The sequence below is a fragment of the Embiotoca jacksoni genome, unplaced genomic scaffold, assembly GCF_022577435.1.
Source record: "Embiotoca jacksoni isolate LCO1_2020_lvr unplaced genomic scaffold, fEmbJac1.0.p SCAF_26, whole genome shotgun sequence".
Classification (NCBI taxonomy): Eukaryota; Metazoa; Chordata; class Actinopteri; family Embiotocidae; genus Embiotoca; species Embiotoca jacksoni.
Genome location: NW_027185377.1, coordinates 468,660 through 490,899, shown reverse-complemented (window position 1 = coordinate 490,899; position 22,240 = coordinate 468,660). Strand labels below are relative to the sequence as shown.

General features: G+C 44.5%; 1 protein-coding gene and 1 pseudogene across 1 annotated transcript; both read right to left on the bottom strand.

The window, feature by feature from the left end:
- Positions 1 to 10,334: 10,334 nt before the first annotated feature.
- On the bottom strand, positions 10,335 to 14,576 carry LOC138204512 (neoverrucotoxin subunit alpha-like; annotated as a pseudogene).
- A 5,187-nt stretch (positions 14,577 to 19,763) lies between these two features.
- On the bottom strand, positions 19,764 to 21,391 carry LOC138204583 (hydroxycarboxylic acid receptor 2-like). The gene is made up of 2 exons (XM_069159913.1): positions 20,987 to 21,391; positions 19,764 to 20,514 (listed from the first exon to the last, which is right to left on the bottom strand). The coding sequence occupies exons 1-2, from the start codon at positions 21,389 to 21,391 to the stop codon at positions 19,828 to 19,830; spliced, it is 1,092 nt and encodes a 363-aa protein (XP_069016014.1). The 3' UTR covers positions 19,764 to 19,827.
- Between the last annotated feature and the right edge of the window lie 849 nt (positions 21,392 to 22,240).

The window sequence follows — 22,240 nt, the reverse complement described above, 5'->3', positions numbered from 1 at the left end:
CCGGCAGCAGAAGAAGGACGTGTTTGTGCCGCAGCCTCATTTCATTCCTCTGAAGTCACTTCAGCTCAGCACGACGCTCTTCCACATGACACTAGAGTGGATCGGCTGGAAGGGCGGACAGGTCTTCCAAACGACACTAGAGTGGATCAGCTGGAAGGGCAGACAGGTCTTCCAAACGACACTAGAGTGGATCGGCTGGAAGGGCAGACAGTGTTTATTCTCTTTAAGATGTTCAAGTTGTTTGTGGCGACAATTTACGCAAACACATGGAGGGGAAATATGAAGCACCAAATTGAAAGGATAATAATTTCATAATTCAAACATGACAACCTGCCTTATTGTGCCTCCCTTTGAGAAACAAACACTGACTAATAAGTATGTTTGTATTTTTATTGTAATGCAAGAAATAAATTTTTTTCTTCTCATCCTGACGAGATGCTTTTTTGGCATCTTTAAAATACTGAAAAACTCATGAAACTTGACACGCGTCAGTCCTGGTGAAAAATTACATGGTTTCTAACATGGGCGTGGCCAAATGGCTCGCTAGCACACCCTAAACTGCTTTACGTGTTTGATAAAAGTCTCAACCTGAAAACATCAGCATGGTCATATTCAGTCATAGCGCCACCTACTGTCAAAAGGAAACATTTTTCATACTTATGTGCTTCTTCAAATTGGTTGATCACATGAACCTCAAATTGGGTCGCAATATCTTTAAGCCATTGCTGACGGTATATTGAGAAGCCTGAGTGTTTTTGTCAAAGGGCATCGCCATGGAGATGCAACAAAGTTTGATGTTTCACCATTACACAGGAAGTTGATGTTTAAGGTCAAAGGATGCTTTAAAACCTTCAGAAACAAGGCACAGACATCTAAACTGCAGGAACCCCTTTCCTAAGAAATGGCTTTTATTAGCACAGACTTATTAGTGTCAAATCTGGCAACGCCGACAGGTCAAGACGTCCTCACCAGGATCAACACGCAGTAACCCAGCAGGGTTCACGTGTTCCAGTGAGGACCACAGTGGAGCTTTTATTTTAGGAATGTCAGCAGACAAATGTTGCATTTCTGCAAAATGAACAGCCTTTTGGATTAAAGTTTTACAAAATGCAAAAACCATCTAAAACAGGAAGATGAAGCAGGCGAGTTGGACCATTTGTACGTGGATAGAGGAGGGTGGGGGGGGGAAACGGTCGTTGAAATGGGGAACAAGTCTACAAAGCGAGTTGAATTTACATGGTTCAGACACATACTACAGGAGTTTCCTTTCAACAGCTGGTTCAGCTGAATTACTGGAGTTTAGGATAAAGAAACCCAAAGAGCAAAGCTCGAGTTTCAGTTCCAAGAAGCAACTGTTAAAGGAACTGGCACGAAAGCCCTAAATACAAGACACAAGTAGACTTGATGTTTTTTGTTATTTTATTGAACATGAAGGTTCTTGGAGAGTTGAAGTTCTGCTGATCAGTTTCACCTGCAGGAGACAAGAAACACATCAGTCACCTGCACAGTTTAGATTTATAAATTCCAGAGTTTAGATCAAGTTGCTTTTCACCTCAATAGCCCTTCTTGGCTCCTCCTTTAACCCCGGTCACCTGCTCCTGCTGCAGGACAGGGATGTGGTCCAAGGTATCTTGGGAGTATTTGGAGCTGGAAAGGGCTTCTCTTGCTCCCTGGTAGCCATTGCTGGACTGAACGATGTAGGAGGAAGATCCCCGAGCTTCAGGCGCAACCATTCCCAGCTGCATCTCAGCCGTCTCCCAGGGATTGGCGTTGGGACGAAGCCGCATCCACCTCCTGAGGTTCATTGAGCCAGGAGCACGCCCTTCAACCCAGGTGTTGTAACGGGATCCCATAACTGGGAATGCATGAGACGCAAAGCCAGAACTTCCAGCAGCACCAGAGGAAACAGACCCAGTAGCGCCAAAGCCAGAACTTTCAACGCCACCGTAGACTGAGGTTCCAGCAACACCAACAAGATGAGAGCCAGCACCAAGTCCTCCAGTAGATGCTCCATGAGAACCTGTTTGAACTGGATCCAGAGACATTAGGTTAAAAAGAGTTATTTAGGAGCTTGTAGATGCATGATAAAGTAGACAAAAATTTATACTTGGAATTGATTGAAATAAGGAGTAAAATGTCATTTAGCAGAAGAAGCTGAATAAAATTCAATGTTCAGTTTTGGCAGCAACAGAAACCAACACTTCCACAATCATTTAGGGGTTGGGAGTTCAGCATATCCAGATTGAGCTGGTCAGGCACCAGTAATCAGAGTTAGACTTCAGGTTGTTGTTTTTAAGTCAGTTGACTCAAAGTACAAAGAAATGTCTGTAGACTCATGCATTTTTACTATAGTGCAACAAGATCCAGTACCAAAGAGCAAGAAGCAAATCCAAGAAACTAGTGATGTTACGAGGTGTGCCGACGCTTCGAAGCGTGTGTTGAGTAACGGAGGGGGCGTGTCCTCGAAGCGTGTGTCGAGGCTTGCTTCATTTAGGGGAGGAGCCAAAAATGATGACGTCCGAAGCCTCGCTGCCCGGCTGTACCACGTGACTGCTTCGGGAAGTGGTTCAGATTTTGCCGGGAGGTTTGACGGCAATATAAACTCCTCAGGCTCCGTTCAAAATGTGGGTTGTTGGTGGAGAGTTGAGGTCAGTTAAGAGTTTGGATAGTTTGGAGAGTTTAGAGAGAGAGATAGTTTGGATAGCGTTTATATAGTTTGGAGAGTTTAGAGAGAGAGAGATAGTTTGGAGATGTAGGAGAGTGAGGAGAGAAGGAGGTGATAAGATGGAGCCAGATAGGAAGAGGAGGATTTCCCCTGTGTGGGAACACTTTGATTTAATAACTCCTAATAAGGTAAGCTAAATCTAACTCTATTTCAGACACATTAGGTTTGCTTATCAAGAACTGTATTTTTCAGTTTCTTATTTTATTCAAAGGTGAGGTGTTTATTGTGCTCCAAGGAGTTGGGGTACAATAACAACACCTCATCCATGCTGAGGCGTTACCGTGCCTTGCATGAGAATAAGGAGGAAACTGGAGCTTCACCCAGCCAAGGTAAGTCATTACAATATTACAAATGCACCATCACAATTTTTCCCTGTTCACTTTTGTTTATTGTGCAAATAAAGACAGGTAACAGACTCTGTATTTATTCTCTTTTAACCAGCCACCAGAAAACAAGAGCTGGATGAAGCCCTCGTCTCCATGATAGTGAAGGACACACAGCCCTTCAGTATTGTGGATGATGTTGGATTCAGGGCGTTTGTGTCCAAACTGGATCCTAATTATGTCCTCCCTACAAGGCAGGTATGTATGGGTGCATGCATGAAACAAATGAGTACTTTATTGTGTCTCACAGTTCAGCACTATGTATTTTTTCCTTGAGGCTCTGAAGGCCATGGTGGAGGCCAAGTATGAGTCAGCTAAGGAGAAGGAGAAGGCTAAAGTGGAAAAGGTGGCTGCTGTTAGTCTTACTTCTGACATGTGGACATCCACAAAACCAAAAACTGTTGAGAAACTGTTATTTCTGAATAAAAATGAATAAAATGTCCCCTGTCCTGTACATCATTGTCCAAGTTACACAAGCATATTCAGTCCCCTCTTCCTAGTTCCACAAGCACTTCCACTGTCCTCTGCCTGCTTAAGCCCATGCCATTTTCCTAAAGTGACAGAAAAACATTATTACACAACCTGCCATATCATATGATACGACCATTTTGGGAAAATTTACACACACAGAATACATTCAAAAAATATTTTATTATGCACATGTGATAATTTATGTACAGAAATTATTTGGTCATACATTTTTGTAATTCATAGTCATTCCCAACAGCCATAACAGACACAAACATTCAATGCATCACATGTGGTTCAGATACAGCTGCCTGTCATTATACACTTGGCCAGCAGGTGGTTTCGTGTTCACATGAAGCTTCGAGTAATGAACCCTTTCTCGAACCAATTGGCTGAAGTGGTTCGATGCCTCATGAGGCTTCATCTCACCATCACTACAAGAAACCCTGTTAAGATAGAAAGTTCCAGTTATTACAAGAACATCAAGCTAAAAACCATGAGGAACCAAACATTGCTACTCACCTCAAAACAAATTGAAGCACCATGTTTAAGTCACAGCAGGTCGGCCCCCGCAGCAGGTCGAAGCTTTGAGCTATGACTGGTCTGAAGCTGCTGCCGGCCTTTTATACTGCTGCTCCACCTGCGCTGCTCTGATCACACTCATTAACTACACCTGGTGCTCATTCAGTGTCCATCAATCAGTTCAGCTCAACACAATTTCTGACCTCCGACCTGAAAAGCGCTTAGTGATAAATACCTTTCTTTTAAATAAAAGTTTAAATATCAGATATTAAGTTTAATGTTTTCCTTTGGTGGGAAAGTTGGGAAAAAACAATTCAACTGTCAAGTCTTCTGTAAACTAGCAGTTGATAGAAACAAGAGTTAATTGGTCTTTTTTCAGAAATGTGGACGAAGACTTGATTTATTTTTCACTGCTTTTATGTAAGTAAACAATCTTAGTCCACTGGAAACAGGCTCGGCCTCTGATGGTGTCTTTAATGAGTGTGATGAGTGTCTATATCAGAGCAGCTCCTCTCGACCACCAACCTCCACCAGGCTGAGGACAAACTGCTGTTCTGAGTCAGCTGCTGCTAGTTTTTTTGGAGACCGTATGACTCAACCCTCACAGCTGAAGTACATGTTTAAGGGATGTTAATGAAGTCTAACTGTCTTGCAGGTTTTCTTGGATCTGCCTGCTGTTTAGCATTTGTGCTTGTTATCCTACATCAAGTCCAGGTGAGCTGTCTCTAAAGACAAACCCAAACTAAGCACATGTCTAACTTGTTTTCATGGTAGCTGATGTTTGTCCCGATTTCTGCCACTGTTTTAGTGACAGAAGGAAGAAATCAACAGTCACATCACGTCATGACACAACCCATGGTTAATAAAGTGCTTAAAACAAACAATAGAAAAAAAAATAGCAAAAACATCTGCTACAAACCCACATATTTTATGCATTTTATAAATAAAGTTTTTCCTTGTGCATGCAGTTAGCGAAGCAAAGCCTCGACTGATTCTTCTACATTTCTTTGTGTTTTCCTCCTCAGACTCCTTCTTCATCGTCTTCCTCATCATCCGTCTGCAGACGCCTCAGGCTTCATGATCTGGTAGGTGATCAGGTACTCTGGATAGGCCTGTGGGCAGCAGAGGGGCGTTCACTGACAGTAATAACAAACACTATGGGCAAATGTAAAAGCTCTGTCTAGAGCAGTCCACAAACTATTCATATATATAAAGCAGATTTCTATAAATTAAAGTCTCCTCACATCTTAATATCGAGACAGACTTCAGATAAGTTGGGACAATGTGTAAAATGTAAATAAAAACAGAATCTTTGGGCCCTCAGGTGGCACTGCATTAAAAACAGCCATAATTATGTCGTGGAAATCACTGCATGGGCTCAGGAACAGTTCATAATAATCCATTGAAATGGGTCCAGACCTGTAACCCATTAAAAGCATTTGGAGCATCATAAAACGAACAATACGACCAGGGGTACCCTGAACTGTTGAGCAGCTGAAATCCTTTATCAGGCCAGAATGGGACCACACTTCACTTTCTAAACTCCAGAAACTGGTCTCCTCAGTTCCCCAACGTTTCCAGAGTGTTGTTAAAAGAAGTGATGCAGCTCAGTGGTGAACATGATCCTGGAACAACTTTATAGAGACGTGTTGCTGACATCAGATTCACAATAAGATATTTTTTATAAAACAATAAAATTTCAAAATTTTCAACATTTGCAATATCTTTTAAATATGAGTTTCCATGATTTACACAGCGGGCTTGTAGTAGTCGAATATTGTTCAGCAGAGAACCAAATTGAAACCAAAGCAATGTTTTGAGCCTGCTGCATCGCCGTCAGCTCGCTCGCAGGAAAAACAGGAAATTTGATATAATGACACGTTTAGGTGAAAAAGCTTCGCTTTAATGTTCCCGCTTCCTCTTCATCTTTTCAGTCCAGCTGCTCTCCAGCTATCAGCTCTAAAGCCGCATGTAATTTCACACACTCGTAGCACCGCTGATTGCTTGAGTGGACATCTATTCATGCCGGATTGTGAAGCACCACTTCTGAGCAGCTATTGGTTTCGGCAGCAGACGTTGCACGTCCGATTGTATGAACACAAGCTGCCGCTCTCCACTTACACAACGACGACTCGTCATCCTGCCGTCGGTAGGAGACGACCGCCCTACAGAGGAAAACTGAAGCTAAGACGACCGAGGGTCCAGATTGTGTAACCGAGACGTTAAACGGTAATGAAAGTTAATGTTAGGTAATGTTGTGTTCACGTTCATGTGTGTGGACTTCCTGACCTGCTCTCCTCTGTCGATGACGTACTCGGCCAGGCCGGTGACGGAGTGGTGACCCGGCGGGGAATGAGCCATCTTCATGGCGCTGAACTGCAGGAAGGATTTTCCCAGCGTCACCCTGCAGAGCAGCAGGTGCCTGCGAGGACCAGAGACGGTGACGTCCGGGTTGCGTTTAAAAAACGTACCTGTGGCAGACGTAGCAGCAGCGGTCTTTGTGCGGCGGGCAGCCCGTCCCTCCTCCGATCCCGTGAACATACTGGTTACTCTTCAACGAGTTCTCGGCAAAGTAAATCCCGGCGCCGAACATCCTGCCGATGTAGGCGTGGCGCTCGTCAAAGCTTTTATGGATGATGGCGTTGACGAACAGAGATCCTGCGAGGGACCGGTTACATTACGATCAATATGCACCATCAAGTTAACGTGGCTGCTACGACAATTACTGCTATTATTATGTGTTTCTATTAGCTACACTTGTTGTTGTTGTTGTTGTTGTTATTATTATTATTATTATTATTACAACTACAGAGAGGAAGCAACGACCTTCGTGAGGAAGCATTCACAGTCTCTTGATCAACATCAGCACTGACTTCCACACGTTCGTGACCGCTGGTACCTGAACGTTCGTGATGTCACCACTTGAGCAGAAAAACATCAGATTTTGAGGAACCATATGTTGAACACGCTCACAGCTCACAGCCGAGTGTTCCTGAGCCAACGCAGTGATTTCCACCACAGAAACACAGCTGTTTTGAGTGACGTTCACCTTTCAAGAGAGGCTAAGCTTCACCGTCCAAGACTGAAGAAGGCGCATCAGATTTCTTTGACGTTGGCGGGGTTGTGATCGTTGGCCCCGCCCCCTGATTAGTTTCATCTGTCCCTCGTTGTCCTTCCCTCCCTGCTGTATTTAGTCTGTGCTCTTCTTCTTCCCTCTTTTGTCACTTTGTTTCAGTTTCCTGTCTGTTGCTGCATCTTTTCAAACCCAGAGAACACAAACCACCTGAACTGTGTCGCCATGGCAACAGGCTTCTCCAACATGGCAGCACGTCAACGTACCGTAAGAGGCCGTGTTAAAGATTTTGTTTTCCAAAACTTGTCCCAAAATCTGATGCAAGTAACAAAGCTGAAAACCAATGTTGGATGTTTGTGATCTTTGAGCCTTCAGCTGCTTTAAACAGCCACGATTCTGTGGTGGAAATCACTGCATGGGCTCAGGAACATTCAGCTATAAGCAGGCGTGTTAAAGATTTTGTTCCCTAAAATCTGCTGTTTCTCTGCTCCAGTTTCAGGTTTCCATGGTGACGTCACGAATGTTCAGGTACCAGCGGTCACATTAGCGTGGTGAACTCAGTGTTGATGTTGATCAGGAGACGACTCTGAATACTTCCTCGTGCAGGCTGTTGCTTCCTGCTGCGCTGTGTGCATCACCGTGCTGCGTTCAGGAACACTCTGGACTTATCGATCCACCCTTTGTACTACTGCTACGGCTAGCACGACTTCCACTTCTTCTCCCGTCGGTACGATGCCGTTAACGTTCGTTGGCGTGGTTGTGGTTCTCCTCGGACACCTCCTTCCTGCGGTGGCTGTACCGCTCCAATAGTTTCTTGTTGCAGATTTTCTGGATCTGAAACACATTGGAGGTGAAAACGCCGGTCAGGGCGGCGGCTCTGGTCTCACGTCGAAGCGTAAAACGACGGCGGCTCATCTTGACCAGGTTGTACCTGGCGAAGACTCCTCCGGCGTGGCCGCTGTCGTGGTGCTCTCTGATCGTACTCTGCATCTGACCGACACAAACCAGGTGTTCACAGGTTAAATATGAAGACGTGTGGCATCCCTATGTGTGTTCGCAGTATTTACAGCACTGAAGACTGCTGCATTACAACCAGAGGTCAGAGGTCAGAAATCACCTCCTTCTCCACCGACTGGAACTCCTTGTTGACTGCGAGGTCGATCAGGATCATCCCGCTGTTGGCCGTGTTCAACGTCAGATAGGGTTCAGACCTGACACACACACACACACACACACACACACACACACACACACACACACACTACAGATCAATATCATGCATGATTAGCAGTCTTCAGTTCTTCAGTGTTACATGGAGGTTTGTAAAATCAGGCAGAAAAAGACTAAAACAGTTGCTACACTTAAGTGTGTGTGTGTGTGTGTGTGTGTGTGTGTGTGTGTGTGTGTGTGTGTGTGTGTGTGTGTGTGTGTGTCCTCACTCTGCGGCCTGCCGATGAGCCTCTCCACTCCTTTGATGATCTTGTGTCGGTGTCAGTAGGCGTTGATGCCGATTTCCTTCAGCTCGCAGTGACCCATCTCCACCAGCACGTCCAGGGTGATTTACACGCACACGCACGCACGCACGCACGCACACACACACACAATCACTGTGGTAATGAAGGAAACTTCAAGATTTTGGGGCTGAACTGTCTTCTGTTCTGTAATTTCTCAGATTTACAGACGTTTATTCGAGTTTGTTTTCTTTCAGTTTTTCTTTCGTTTGTTTCTCTCCTCTGACTGACTGCTGGGCGAGAAAAATCAAGACATAACGAGCAGAGGCGGATGAAGAGACGCTGAATTGACTGGATAAGAAGCCTAGAGAGAGAGAGAGAGACACACACACACACACACACACACACACACACACACACACACACACACACACACACACACACACACACCTCATCATAAGGACCTCTACCAGAACAACACTAACATCACATTTTATATTTATTCTGGACCCCACCAACGTTTGTGAGTGTTGTTCCAGACTCACCCTGTAGGAGGCAGCGTTGAGCAGAGGAATCAGTCCTCCTGTGTCCTGAGAGTTGACCTGGGCTCCGTGCTGCAGCAGGTACTGCGCCACCTCCAGGTTGTTGTAGCCCGCTGCAGCACAAACACGCAGAACAAGTGCATTATGGGTTGAAACAGAAAAAGTGTAGCTCCACCCGGTTCCTCTTCCCGGATAGAAATCACAGCATGCAACCGGTTTCTTATCAAATAAAAACAATGTCCTGATAATAAAATACATTTTATTTGGCAATTTCGTGAAGCCCAAGTGTCTGTTTGATTTTATATTGATGTTATACAGAAGGCGAATTGACACGTGGGCTAATTTCTTCCATTCGAGAGAAAAATAATTTCAACACAAAAAATAACTTTTCAATCAGGAAGTTAGGAGAGAAATGCTTTTTTTTTCTTTTTTTTAACAGATGAAATTACAAATAGATGATGAAGCTGAGAAAACAGATTCTTTCCACCCATTAATTTTCATCTGTGTCATATTTCTTTTCTCTTTTTCATCAGTGTTTGAAATTGTTATTCTTGCAAGAAGGAGCAAATACATGTACACCCAAAGAAAGATGTCCAGCATTGCTCAAAGTCCTTCCTCCGTAGTTCAGCTTTTATACAGTGTGACAAACAGTTGACCGTCACTCCTGTGTACATCTGGGTTTGTAGATAGTACTGAGTGAAGTCGTAGATCTCAAGATAAAAACACATGTTCTGCAACAGATAGACAATTATTTACAATCCTGATCCTATAAGTTCTTATTTTCCCATCAACATATCAAGGTGTATTTATTCATTTTGTGTATATTGTTTGTGTGTGTATTTATACATTGTTTATTACTTTTTTACAGTTTTCTAAAAGATTCTCCTCCGGTCGTCTTCTGGCTCCATCTTCCTCCAACGGCCACCCAACTTGACTGGAAGGCTTAAAACAAGTAAGGACTTTCTAATGTGACGTAATTTAGCAAACAACCGTAGCTGATACAAGTTTAGAGGCCATATTCATATTCTATAAAACTGATTTTTAATTGAATATTTCCAAGCGAATTTAGAATCCTCATTTTTCTTGACATGCTCATTCCTAGTGTTATCATAATGTCTTATAGTAAAGTAAGACATTTGTTTTGAAACTTTAAAACCAAACTTTATTGAAAAAAACAAAATGAGGTGACATAAATGTTTTAGTATGTAAATATTGTAAAATATAAAAAACAAATCACGTGTCAACCTACGTTTTTCTGACCCCGAAGCTACGAATACACATTTCAACAATGAGGAAATTCAAAGTGCTCCACATAAAACATAAAAACATCAAAACGGGCTGCATTATGTATCATGTATAAGCTTTTTACTGAAAAGAATATATTTGATGTAATCACCAACATTTTGAGAAGTAACTCATTTATTTATTAATTTTTTTCTCAGTAAACGTACCAGATTTAAACTTTGTTCGTGATTTAAATACGCAACGTGGTAACACGGGAGCTCGTGGCTCCCCGTCGCCGATCGTGTGACGCCAAGTTCACAGACACAGAAACACGTAGTTGTTGTTTTTGATGAGCTTGAAGGCGACGTAAACGGGCTGGTTGAACGAGCCGCGGAAGGTGTGAAGGTGACTGAGTGCGTCGCCTGAGACGATGTAGTAGGACAGAGTGCCGGCGGTCCAATCCAGAAACACTCCCAGCCGGCCGACCGGGTCGGTGGAGGGACGACCGTAGGTGAAGATATTTCTGTTGTGCTCTGCGTAGAAATGAGGTTCCGGTGACCACTTGAAGCCTAAAGACCAGGAGTTTTGATCCCAGCCGAGCCCGCACACTTTCCCTTTCCTCTTTAGTCCTTTGTAGCAAACGGCGACGGCAGCGTCTGAACCTCTGTCCATGCTCATCTCCACCTCCCAGTAACAGCGGCCCGTCAGCGCCTCTCGGGACAGAACCTGCGGCATACGATCAAACCTCTGAGGCAGGTCGGGGTAGGACTGCCTCTTGCCGTGCGTCGCCCTCCTGTTCTCTTCGGACAGCTTGAGGGTGCAGTTCGCCGTGTCCTGGTCCAAGGTGAGCTGACGGGCATCTGGAGAGAACCAGATGTTCAGATTTCATAATCGAGTCACAGTTCAGAAGTTACATTTGTTAATAATAATCAAATATAATGAAGGTTCCTATTTGATGTTTTTTTTTTCGCGTTCCGCTCTCATGAACACAATATCTCAAAAAACACCTTTTGGAAGAATTCTTCAAATTTGACAAAACAATAATTCACTCGGTACCAACGATGAACTGGTTCAATTTTGGTGGTCAAAGGTCAAAGTTCGCTGTCACCTCATGTCGACCCGTGCTGCGGAAAGCAGATATTTTAGAAGTCACAAATGTTCACTTGGCCTCAACAATGAAGGGATTCGAGTTTGGTGGGCAAAGGTTAAAGGTCACTGTGACCTGACGTCGCTCATCTCAGAAACGCCTTCAGGAACCTTCTTCAAATTGGTCTCAAATGTTCACTTGGACTCATGGAGGAAGTGAATAGAGTTTGGGGATCATAGGTCAAAGGTCAACCATTCTATCCACTGTTCCCATTCTTGTGAACGTGATATCTCGTGAACGCCTCGAGGGAATCTCTTCAAGTTTGGCTCAAACATTCACTGTCAGTCAAGGATGAACTGATTTAGATTTTGGGTCGCTGCCACCTCACAGCAACCCCATGCTCACGAGCACAATGTCAGGGGAAACGCCGAGATGGGAATGTCTTCAGATTTGGCACAAATGTTTAATAATTTGATAAATCATAGATTGAAGGTCAAAGTCTATCGGACTTCTCGTCCTTGTGAACGCAGTATCTCAGGAACACCGTTTCTTTCTGAAAGGAGTTTGATGGTCAAAGATAACAGTGACCTCACCAAACGTATGTCAGCCATAACTCAATAATTCAAATATCAACACCAGACTGAGGAGCGCACAGAGAGACTGACTGTATTTCACTCTACTGACGAAGCAACAAGCTTCACGAGGAAGTCGTCTCTTGAACAACATCAGCACCTTAACGTGACCGCTGGTACATGAACGTTTGTGATTTCACAGAAAGGGAAAAATAAATATATAAAAAATGACTTACACGGGATCAGATCACTTCTCCGTTTTACACTTTCCACGTTAGTGACGTCAGGCTTTGAGTAGTTGTCAGTGACCAGGTTGGAGTTGCTGTAGTGGTAGATGCTTGCTCCTTGATATCGTTTATTTAAGATGGCCGCCACGAGGAAACGGGTTCTGCTGTTGTCCTTCAGACCTTCGGCGAGATCATTGAAAGCTTTGGCTTTTTTTTTCATGTCGGTTACCACTTTACTGGAGAAGTACCACTGGTGCCGGGTCGGTGGAGGGAATCCACCGGTTCCTTCTGATGCCAGTGAATCCAAGTAGTCAGACATCGTGTCCAGATATGGGTCGTTGGTTTCCATGGAGGTGAAGACGAAGCAGCGAACGTCCTCTACCTCTGCATCGAGAAGCTCTCTGTCCAACTGGGACTCATTGAAGACGATCTTTGTGCCCTTCAGTATCTCCACACAGGACCTGACGATGTTGACCTCTCTCTCATTATTTTCCATCCACCTGTTCAGGTTTTCATGACAGAACGGCGACTTCTCTTTGTCATCGAAGACTTTCTGAATGGCCGTCTCGTCGTCTTCGCCCGCCCTGATGGAGGGCAGCTTCTTGTTCATTCTTTCTCGGAGGCGGCCGTGTAGTCGTTGCACAGCTTTTGGAAACGCCTCAACTTCTCGTGGATCTGTGGGAAATGATTGACGACTCTTTCGTCCAGACAGTCGTTGCATCTCATTTTCAGCTGCTGAATGTCCTCCAGAGCATCTCGAGCCTTCCTCAACGTCGCCGTGCCGATCGCACCCATCACCTCGATGGCTGTCGAATCAAAGTTCTTCAACGGCATCAGCATCACCTTCAGTGGGACACCATGTTCTCTCTTTTCTCCCAACAGTTTTGGAAGTTGTGTGTACGCCCTCACGGCCTCCTGGAACGATGCCGGGTTGCTTTCAAGAACGAAGTCTCCGTAGAATTTGCAGGAAAACGTGTCCGTCAGGGCTTTTTCTTCCTCGGTGAGCTTGATCTCAGCTTGCCCCTCGATGCTAAATAACGGGATCTTCTTGATCACGGCGTGCATGCTGCCCTGGACGTCCTGAACGCTGGTAGCTTCTAACTTCTGGCTTTCGAAAACAAAGAAAGCATTCGCACCGTAGAGGATGCCCGTGACCACGTGTGTCGCCAAACTCTTCAGTACATCATCGATTTGCTGAGTTTTCTTGGCCTCGCAGTGAGTCATCAGCAGCTGTTTGAAGATGGTGGTAGCTTTGTATTGACATGTGACTCGGCTCTGATTCTGGAAATTCTTCTTGTCATTCAGATACTTGGCAGATCCTCCGACTTCAATCAGGCCTCCCAAGAAACTGGCCGTCAGCGACACGTCAACGTCCAGCAGAGAGAACTTTTCTTCGATGGAGTCGGACGCCGTGATTTGAAACTCGCTGCTGGGCTGATCGTTCTCTTCTGTCTTCTCTTGCAGAATTTTATCATCCCACAATTTAACACCTTTAAAAACACGAGATCAACAAGTTGGTTTAAAAAAAATGAAACAAGTTTGAATTAATGCTCATTGTACCAAACGGTTCATGTAAGAAACCTCCACAACAGTCAGAAGAAGTCCTTTACTTATATTGAATGTACAACGTTGTTTCCAGAAAAGTTGGGACGCTGTTTAATTAAAAACAGGATGTGATTTATAAATCATGTAAACCCACATTTAATTGAAAATAGACTAAAGACAACATATCAAATGTTGAAACCAAGATGTTTGTATTGTTTTGAGAGAAATATATTCTCATTTTAAATTTGATTCCTGCAAATCATCACATTCTGTTTTTATCTCATTTTTATACAGCGTCCCAACGTTGTTGTAAATGTGTGTAACATTCAGCTCGTTGGGCTTCAGACTGGAATATCGCTGCTCAGTAGAGCTGCGTCTTCATGAGGGATCGTTTCAACCTTCGAGCATCTGTATTTTGAACACGAGAGTCAGGATCTGTTTGATTTAGTTCAGAAGCTGCTGCAAAGTTAAGAATGATGAAATTCTTAAGACAAACAGATCAGTCAGGTTTAATCAACTGACTTCTTCCCGTTCACTTCCTCCCACAGTAATCTTGGTACTTTTTGATCCACCCTCATAATGCCTTCAATCAACACTTTTTAAAAATGTCTTGAAGCATTTGATTTTCGTTACGCTTTTTAACCATGACATATGATAAGTATTTACCTGGGATGAGTTCGTCTTTCCGGGCATCGTACAGCATCCCAACGGTGAAAGGCCGACCCAGAGCGGCCACCTCCATAATACGTGAGGCCATGTTTCCTGTGTGGACAGAAATGTGCAAATGTATTTAATGATGGTCACTTCAGAATTCATCCACCATTCTTCATCAAATCAAACCGGCAGAATCGTATCGCTGACCAGAGTTTATCCATCAAGAATTGTCTCCCAAGTAAATTCAGATATTTTGTTTTGGTCTGCGAGTGTGTTCGATTCTCATCATCTCATCATCTCATCATATCATCTCACCATCTCATCATCTCATCTCATCATCTCATCTCATCATCTCATCATCTCACCATCTCACCATCTCATCTCATCATCTCACCATCTCATCATCTCACCATCTCACCATCTCACCATCTCATCATCTCACCATCTCACCATCTCACCATCTCATCTCACCATCTCACCATCTCATCTCACCATCTCATCATCTCATCATCTCACCATCTCACCATCTCATCATCTCACCATCTCATCATCTCACCATCTCATCTCACCATCTCATCATCTCACCATCTCATCATCTCATCATCTCACTATCTCACCATCTCATCATCTCACCATCTCACCATCTCATCATCCCACCATCTCATCATCTCATCATCTCACCATCTCACCATCTCATCATCTCACCATCTCATCATCTCACCATCTCATCATCTCACCATCTCACCATCTCATCTCATCATCTCACCTGGTAAAATAGTTTCACTCAGATGAGTCCTCCACTTCCAACTGGATGTGACGGGATATTTATACTTTGTTGAAAGTTAAGTTGCCTCCTGTCTTGCTGTCCTCCTGTCCTATTGTCCTCTTGTCCTCTTGTCCTTTTGTCCTTCTGTCCTCCTGTCCTCTTGTCCTCTTGTCCTCTTGTCCTGTGGCCGCATCGCACCCGTTTCAGCTGTGTTTTTACCTGTTGTTCTTATCCCTTTATCCAGCCTTTTATCTTTATCTGGCCTTTTATCTCCTGTAGGTAGGTAGGGAGGGATGGAGGGAGGGAAGGACGTAGGTAGGTAAGTAAGTAAGTAAGTAAGTAATAAATAAATAAATAAAAAATAGGTACATGTAACATCACATTATCCAGTTCTGGCCTCTCAACTGGCTCCCGGTTGGTTTTAGAATTGATTTTAAGATTTTGTTGATCACTTTTAAGGCCCGCCTCGGTCTGGCCCCGAGCTACATTACTAAATGTTAGCCCCGTATGAGCCAACTCGCAGCCTTAGATCCTCCGGTGGGCCCTTCTGGCCGTTCCCAAGTCCAGACTTAAATCAAAGGGTCACCGTGCTTTTGCCATCAGAGCCCCTCGACTTTGGAACGACCTCTGAGGAGATGAGGCTCGCAGAATCATTAACTTCTTTTAAATCACTTCATAAAACACATTTTTATAGAATTGCTTTTAAGTGATGTCGTCCTTTTATGTCCTTTTATGCAGTTCTTTTGTTCCTGTTTTTGTTTGTTTATTTTATTTATTTATTTGTTTGTTTGTTTTCTATTCCATTTGCTCGTTTTGGTTATTTGTTTGGTTTTGTTGTATTCATTACCTTTATGGTTTGGTCTTTTGAGGTGCTATATAAATAAAGTTATTATTATTATTATTATTATTATTATTATTATTATTAACTATTACTCACCTAGAAGAGACCGGTGTCCTGTTGAGTATCGATCAAGGGCTGGAGGAGGTGAACGAAATCACAGTACGACGAAGATTAACCTTTGTAATTCTAAGCAATGCTTTTGGTTTTTCAATGGGTTTTTTATTTCAAAAATGCAGCAAAATTGATGATATTGAAGAAACTCTCAACAAAGAGGCTGTGATCTCTAAAGCTCACGTCACCGTGGTTGTTTGTTGAAGAGCAAAGGTTGTAGCTGCAAGGCGGACAAGAGAAGAGCGAGCGGGACAGAGGTGAGAGAGGCTGCAAGCTTGTGTTCCTTCTTATATATACCTGTACAGGAAGTAGTAACAGGAAGTGCCTCTACCATATATGGACACGCCATGACATAACAGGAAAGTCCTTGCTCAGGCCTCTTTCACATATGAGCATTTTCACATTATTTGAGCAGTCAAAGTTACATTATGGGCTCGTAGGCAACAATACAAAGACGACTGAAAGCCGCGCAGGTCTCAACATCCAAAGCTGCTGTACGGTTGATAAGCTTAGGATGCTGGCAGGTCACCATTTAATGAAGTGATCTGGGATTTCTTGGTCGGCAGATGATTGAAGGAGGATTTTAGGGATCACGACTTTAACCTTACACGAATTGGTGCCCGTGTGGCCCGACTCTGTCCTGATCAGGAGATGAAACACCTCGGAAATATGGATTTCCTGCAATCAGGCGAAAGCTTTTATCCGCTATACAGAATTTCTATCTGGTGTTCCTGAACTTGTTTCCTGAGTGGTTTCATCTCCGTCCCGCTCGTCAACAATCACTTCAGTCAACGTGTTTTTGTTCCTGCAGCTGCTTACGAAGGCTGACATGCAGGAAAATCAACATTTCAAGCGCTTCGACGACTCCAAAGAAAAGCCAAGATGTTTGTAAAATGACTATTGATGTATTAAAATGTGGGAGAGGGAGCCCTTCGTTACCATGACAACAGTACGAAGCATGCCCCCAAATCAGGGAATTTCACATTTGACTCAGAGTGGGAACTCTGTAGTTTATAATTGCTGTTGTTTTGTAATTGAGAAAAATCTTCGAAACACTTTTTACAACAAGTCTGTTTTCCCCAAATGTTCTGTGTTGTCATGGAGATAAATTGGGTAATTTAATGAAGCCATTAGCCAGTTCTCACTGATGTTGTCCTGATCTCTGTCTGCAGAGGAGAGTCTGAACGACTTCAAAGAACCAGGAAGAGCAGAGCAGCTGATGCAGTTCCTGATCTGGCCACTAGACGGTGCACATCATTTGTCACCACCTACAGGGAACTCGAGCAGAGGAAGCTGTAGTTAGGGCCCATTGTATTTCGTAAAGATGTTCTTCTTGCACGTTCTTCTCCTTACGTAAAGTGATTTTCCTTTTTGGAGGTTTTATCATATTCAAAAACTCATGAAAGACACATTTGTCTCCTGGCAAAAAAGTTTGTATTCTAGTGGAGTCGCGAGTGGGCGTGGCCAAACGGCTCGAGAGCGCCCCCTACAGAGATGCCCCGGCGGCCACATTTACCTAAATTCACCAAATCCGGTGGACACGTGTATCACACCTCGACGCACAAAAAAGTTACATTGCACCGTTACGTCAACTCGACAGGAAGTCCACCATTTTGAATTTAGTCACCATTTTGAGCGATTCTGACAAACGTTATACTTTGTCGAACTCCTCCGAGGGATTTTGTCCAACCAACTTGAATTTAGTTTCTCTGGATAGAAAACATGTTTGGGATTAAATCTTATCGAAATAATTCGTTTCCGTCGATGTGTGTGCCCGTGAGAGGCGGCCATTTTGAGTGTCTCGCCATGAAACTAGGAGTTGCTTTAAATCTTATGTACATGGACCGACCTTCTCCAAACATCACAGGTATGATAACAGCCCCGCCCTGAAGACCCCTGTGGGGTAATATTCACTCATAGTCATAGCGCCCCCTGTTGGCCACTGGAAATGACACTTTTCATACTTTCACATTCTACGTCGAGCTGGTTGATCCCATGAACGTAAAGTCGGGTCACAATAACCTAAACATGTAGTTGATGATATATTGAGACATTCGTTCGACTTTGTCAATGGGCGTCGCCGTGACGATGCGGCAAAGTTGGATGTCTCACCGTGACACAGGAAGTTGATGTTTAAGGTCAACGGATGCTTGAAACCTCACGAAACGTGTCACATACGTCCGGCGTGGTGAGACGATAGATCTGATGTGTTTTGCAAGTGGGCGTGGCCAAACGGCTCCCTCGCCGGGACACAGGAAGTTGATGTTTAGGTAATGAAGTAAAACATTTTGTGATTTAAAAATAGATCAAAGGGAACGTGTTTAAAGGAATGCACCTTATCTTATCTGATGAATCGGACGAGTTACCACAGACTCCGTCTACGACTGAAAAACACAAGCTACTGCTGAAAACCGGAGCATCCAAACATTTATTAAAAAAAAAAAAAAACAGTCACAGAGAGAGAAACAAATATTTGGAGATGAAAGTAAAAACATCAGAAGTGTCAGTCGGAATATTTAAAATAAAACTCACGGTGTTGCCGGGCGGCCGGAGATGCTGCAGGTGGTGGTGATGATGATGATGATGATGAGGAGGAGGAGGTGCTGCTGCGACACACACTGATCACACACTGACACGATGCTGTTAAAAGGGAAATGTGTGTGTGTGAAACGAGCCTTCCTCTTTCACCTCCTCCTTCTCTCAGCTCCCCTCAAAGACACCACCTGAACTTCATCTCTGTGATGTGTTCACATTCATGAGGTAAAACAGGAGGCGGGCCTGTCGCGAAGGAACGTGGTCTGACAGGCCAGTCTGGTTTTTAGGGTGTGAAGCCCTGTTGTTTATTCAAGGAATTATTTTTCTCTTTCCTTATTATTGTTACGTAAAGTGATTTCCCTTTTTGGAAGCTTTATCATATTCATAAACTCATGAAAGACACATTTGTCTCCCGGTGAAAAATTTGGTATTCTAGTGGAGTCGTGAGTGGGCGTGGCCAAATGGCTCGAGAGCGCCCCCTACAGAGATGCCCCGGCGGCCACATTTACCTAAATTCACCAAATCCGGTGGACACGTGTATCACACCCAGACGCACAAAAAAGTTATATTGCACCGTTACTTCAACTTGACAGGAAGTCCACCATTTTGAATTTAGTCGCCATTTTGGGCGATTCTGACACGTTGTACTTTGTCAAACTCCTCCGAGGCCCATTGATAAAGATGATCAAGCCTCCAAAAAGGAAAATCACTTTACGTAAGGAGAAGAAGAACGACGACGAACGACCAAGAACATTTTTACGAAAAACAATAGGGCTTTCGCCATTCCGCGGACATTTTCTCAATTTGTTTGACCTCAGAAACTCAAAAAGATTTCTAAAATTTGAAGTTGTATTTTATGAAAATGAGTCCAAAATGATGCACATGACTCTCGCAGCCAAAATAATGACATTTCAATCTATGTGAAGTTTTATCGGCACATCAAGAGTGGAGGACAATCGCTAAATGCAGACAAGAATTTTTACATGCAGATACGACAAAAAAAGTTTAATTCACAAAACACAAAATAACTTCGATACAACAGAAATCCAGGACGTCCGAGCGGGAACGGACTCATTTCAGAGCCCGGTCCGGTCACTGTCTTCATCTGGCCTCGCCGTCTTTGTCAGCCCTCATGGATCTCAGCTCCTGCTCCGTGGTCGACTGACTTCCTGACGAGGACGCCGCGTTCTCGCCGGCGTCGCGTCCGCAGCGCAGGCTGCGGGGCATCGCCTCCGTCAGGGCCTTCCTGAACATGGAGCTGGAGAAGACGTAGACCACGGGGTCCAGAGCCGAGTTCAGGAAGTTCAACCCCAGCGACACGATGTTGAGCTGGGTGAAGGTGTAGAAGGCGGCGCAGTCCCACGGGCGGTACGAGCGGATGATCCACACGCCGATGGTTGTGACGGTGGTGGGCAGGAAGCACACCATGAACACCACCACGATGGCGGCGCACACGCGCATGGCCTTCCGCACCTTGTCCGGTTTCCCCATCTGTCGCTGCTTCAGGAAACTGGAGATCCGGACGGAGCAGAACAGCAGCAGGGCCAGCGGGATGATGAACTCCACCACCGTCAGGATGCGGTGCATGGCCACCAGGATGAGGATGGCGCGGGACGCCTCCTTGTAGGAGGTGAAGAAGAAGCACTGGGTCTTGTCTCCGCTGCCCTTGATGTGGTTGTAAGCGAGCATGGGAACCCGCGGACTGATCACCACCAACCACACAAACACCGACACGTAGGCAGCCTGCCGCTTGGTCATGCGGTTGAAGCGGTGGTGAGGGTGGACCACCTGGAACGAGAGGACAGGGACGAGGCAACGTTTCACAAAGTCATCCATTACACTTTAACATGACCAACTTTTAGTGAACTATTATTATTCTTCTCTGCTTGCTAACCAGGCGAAGTGCCGGGTGTCTGTTGGCCTTCAGTAGCGACCTTACTGGTTATTATCATCACGCCTCTATCTTAGTTCTGGTTGGAAATTCGTCTTCTGCCTCACAAACAGTTGTTGACATGTTAAGAGCATTTTGAGATTTGATCAGATTGTGAAGGTGGATCAATAGAGTCTGTTCCTGTTGAACGCAGCGCAGTGCTGCACCTGGAGCAGCAGGAAGCAACGACCTTCGTGAGGAAGTATTCAGAGTGTCGTCTCTGGACCGACATCTGCTCCACTTTCAGGTTTCCATGGTGACATCATGAATGTTCCCGTAGCAACGGTCAGAAGAGGATCAGTCTCAGAACACCCGTCCTCCTTTCCTCACCTTAAAGTAGCGGTAAACTGCCACAACGGTCAAGAGGGCGATGCTGGCTGTGCGGTTGGAAAACATCAGGAACAGGTTGATCCGGCATACTCCGTCTCCAAACACCCAGTAGCCCCTGAGCAAGGCATCAATCCTCAGCGGCAGACTCACGAGAGCCAGGAAGTCTGCGATGACCAGGTTGAAGAGGAACAGGTTGTTGGGGTTCCAGGCCTTCAGTTTAAAGCAGAAGATCCAAAAGGCGAGTACGTTTCCCAGCAGCCCCAGCACGACGTCGATGGTGAGGACTGGAGGGAGGATCACACCTTCCAGCTGAATACCGACCGGCGGGCAGCCACCTCCACCTCCACCTCCACCTCCAGGCACGGTGAGGTTGGACAGTGTGGTGGAGTTTGGTTCTGGGAACATTTGAGCAAAATAAAATGATTCTGTCCCACCGGAGCAGGGAGATCAGCAGAGGCAGAGTTCAAGAGAAGTTGTGGTTTTGGTGGTTGCAGAATGAAGGGAAATAAACTTTATGATCACTCAAAGAATAGTTTCAAAATAATGGAAATCTGCCACTTCCTCTTCTCAACTTCTTTTTTTCTGTTGCAAGAAATCTGTCAAAAAAACCCGCAAAAGTTTAATGTTTATCAATCAACCAGTTCCACTTTTTCACACGTCAAATAATGAAGAGTGTAATGTTTGAATATCTGAAACCCAACAAGTGTAATGATGAAAGGGATGATCCACAATAAAAAACAAATTCACTAATTAAATAAAAGCTCATAAATCTAGTGAAAGTAAACATTTATCAAATTTTTATAGTTTACATTAAAAATACATGCGACAAAATCTTTTTTTTTACAACCACAAACTAGTGCTATAAAAAAATGTGTTTTGAAAAGTCAAATGAAACCTAAATAACATGCACGTCTCATTAAACAGTTATGTAATATAATTATAATGTAAATCAACACGCAGGTGAAATGAGACGACTGATGATCAGATGAACGGACTCACTGGTCAGGAACAGCTGTTGGACCGGTGCTGGAGGACGAGTGGCAGTGAGGACGATGTCCGTTGGTGTTTATGTCTCTGACAGCAGGATGTTCTCCTGTCGTCATCACGCTGCTGCGATACTCGTCCTGGTACACGGTGAACCGGGTCAAAGGTCACGTTTCCTGCGATGTTCTGGCCACCGCGGGGACAAATGTGCCAAAGACGGAGGAAGTTTTGAAATCACAGGATGCTGCTGCGTCTGTCGTGAGTGACGTG

Excerpts from the sequence above, each read along its gene's own strand:
- LOC138204583 (XM_069159913.1), bottom strand. The coding sequence starts at position 21,391 with ATGTTCCCAGAACCAAACTCCACCACACTGTCCAACCTCACCGTGCCT. Across the intron at positions 20,515-20,986 it reads CAGTTTACCGCTACTTTAAG|GTGGTCCACCCTCACCACCG; the intron begins GTGAGGAAAGGA and ends CTCTCGTTCCAG.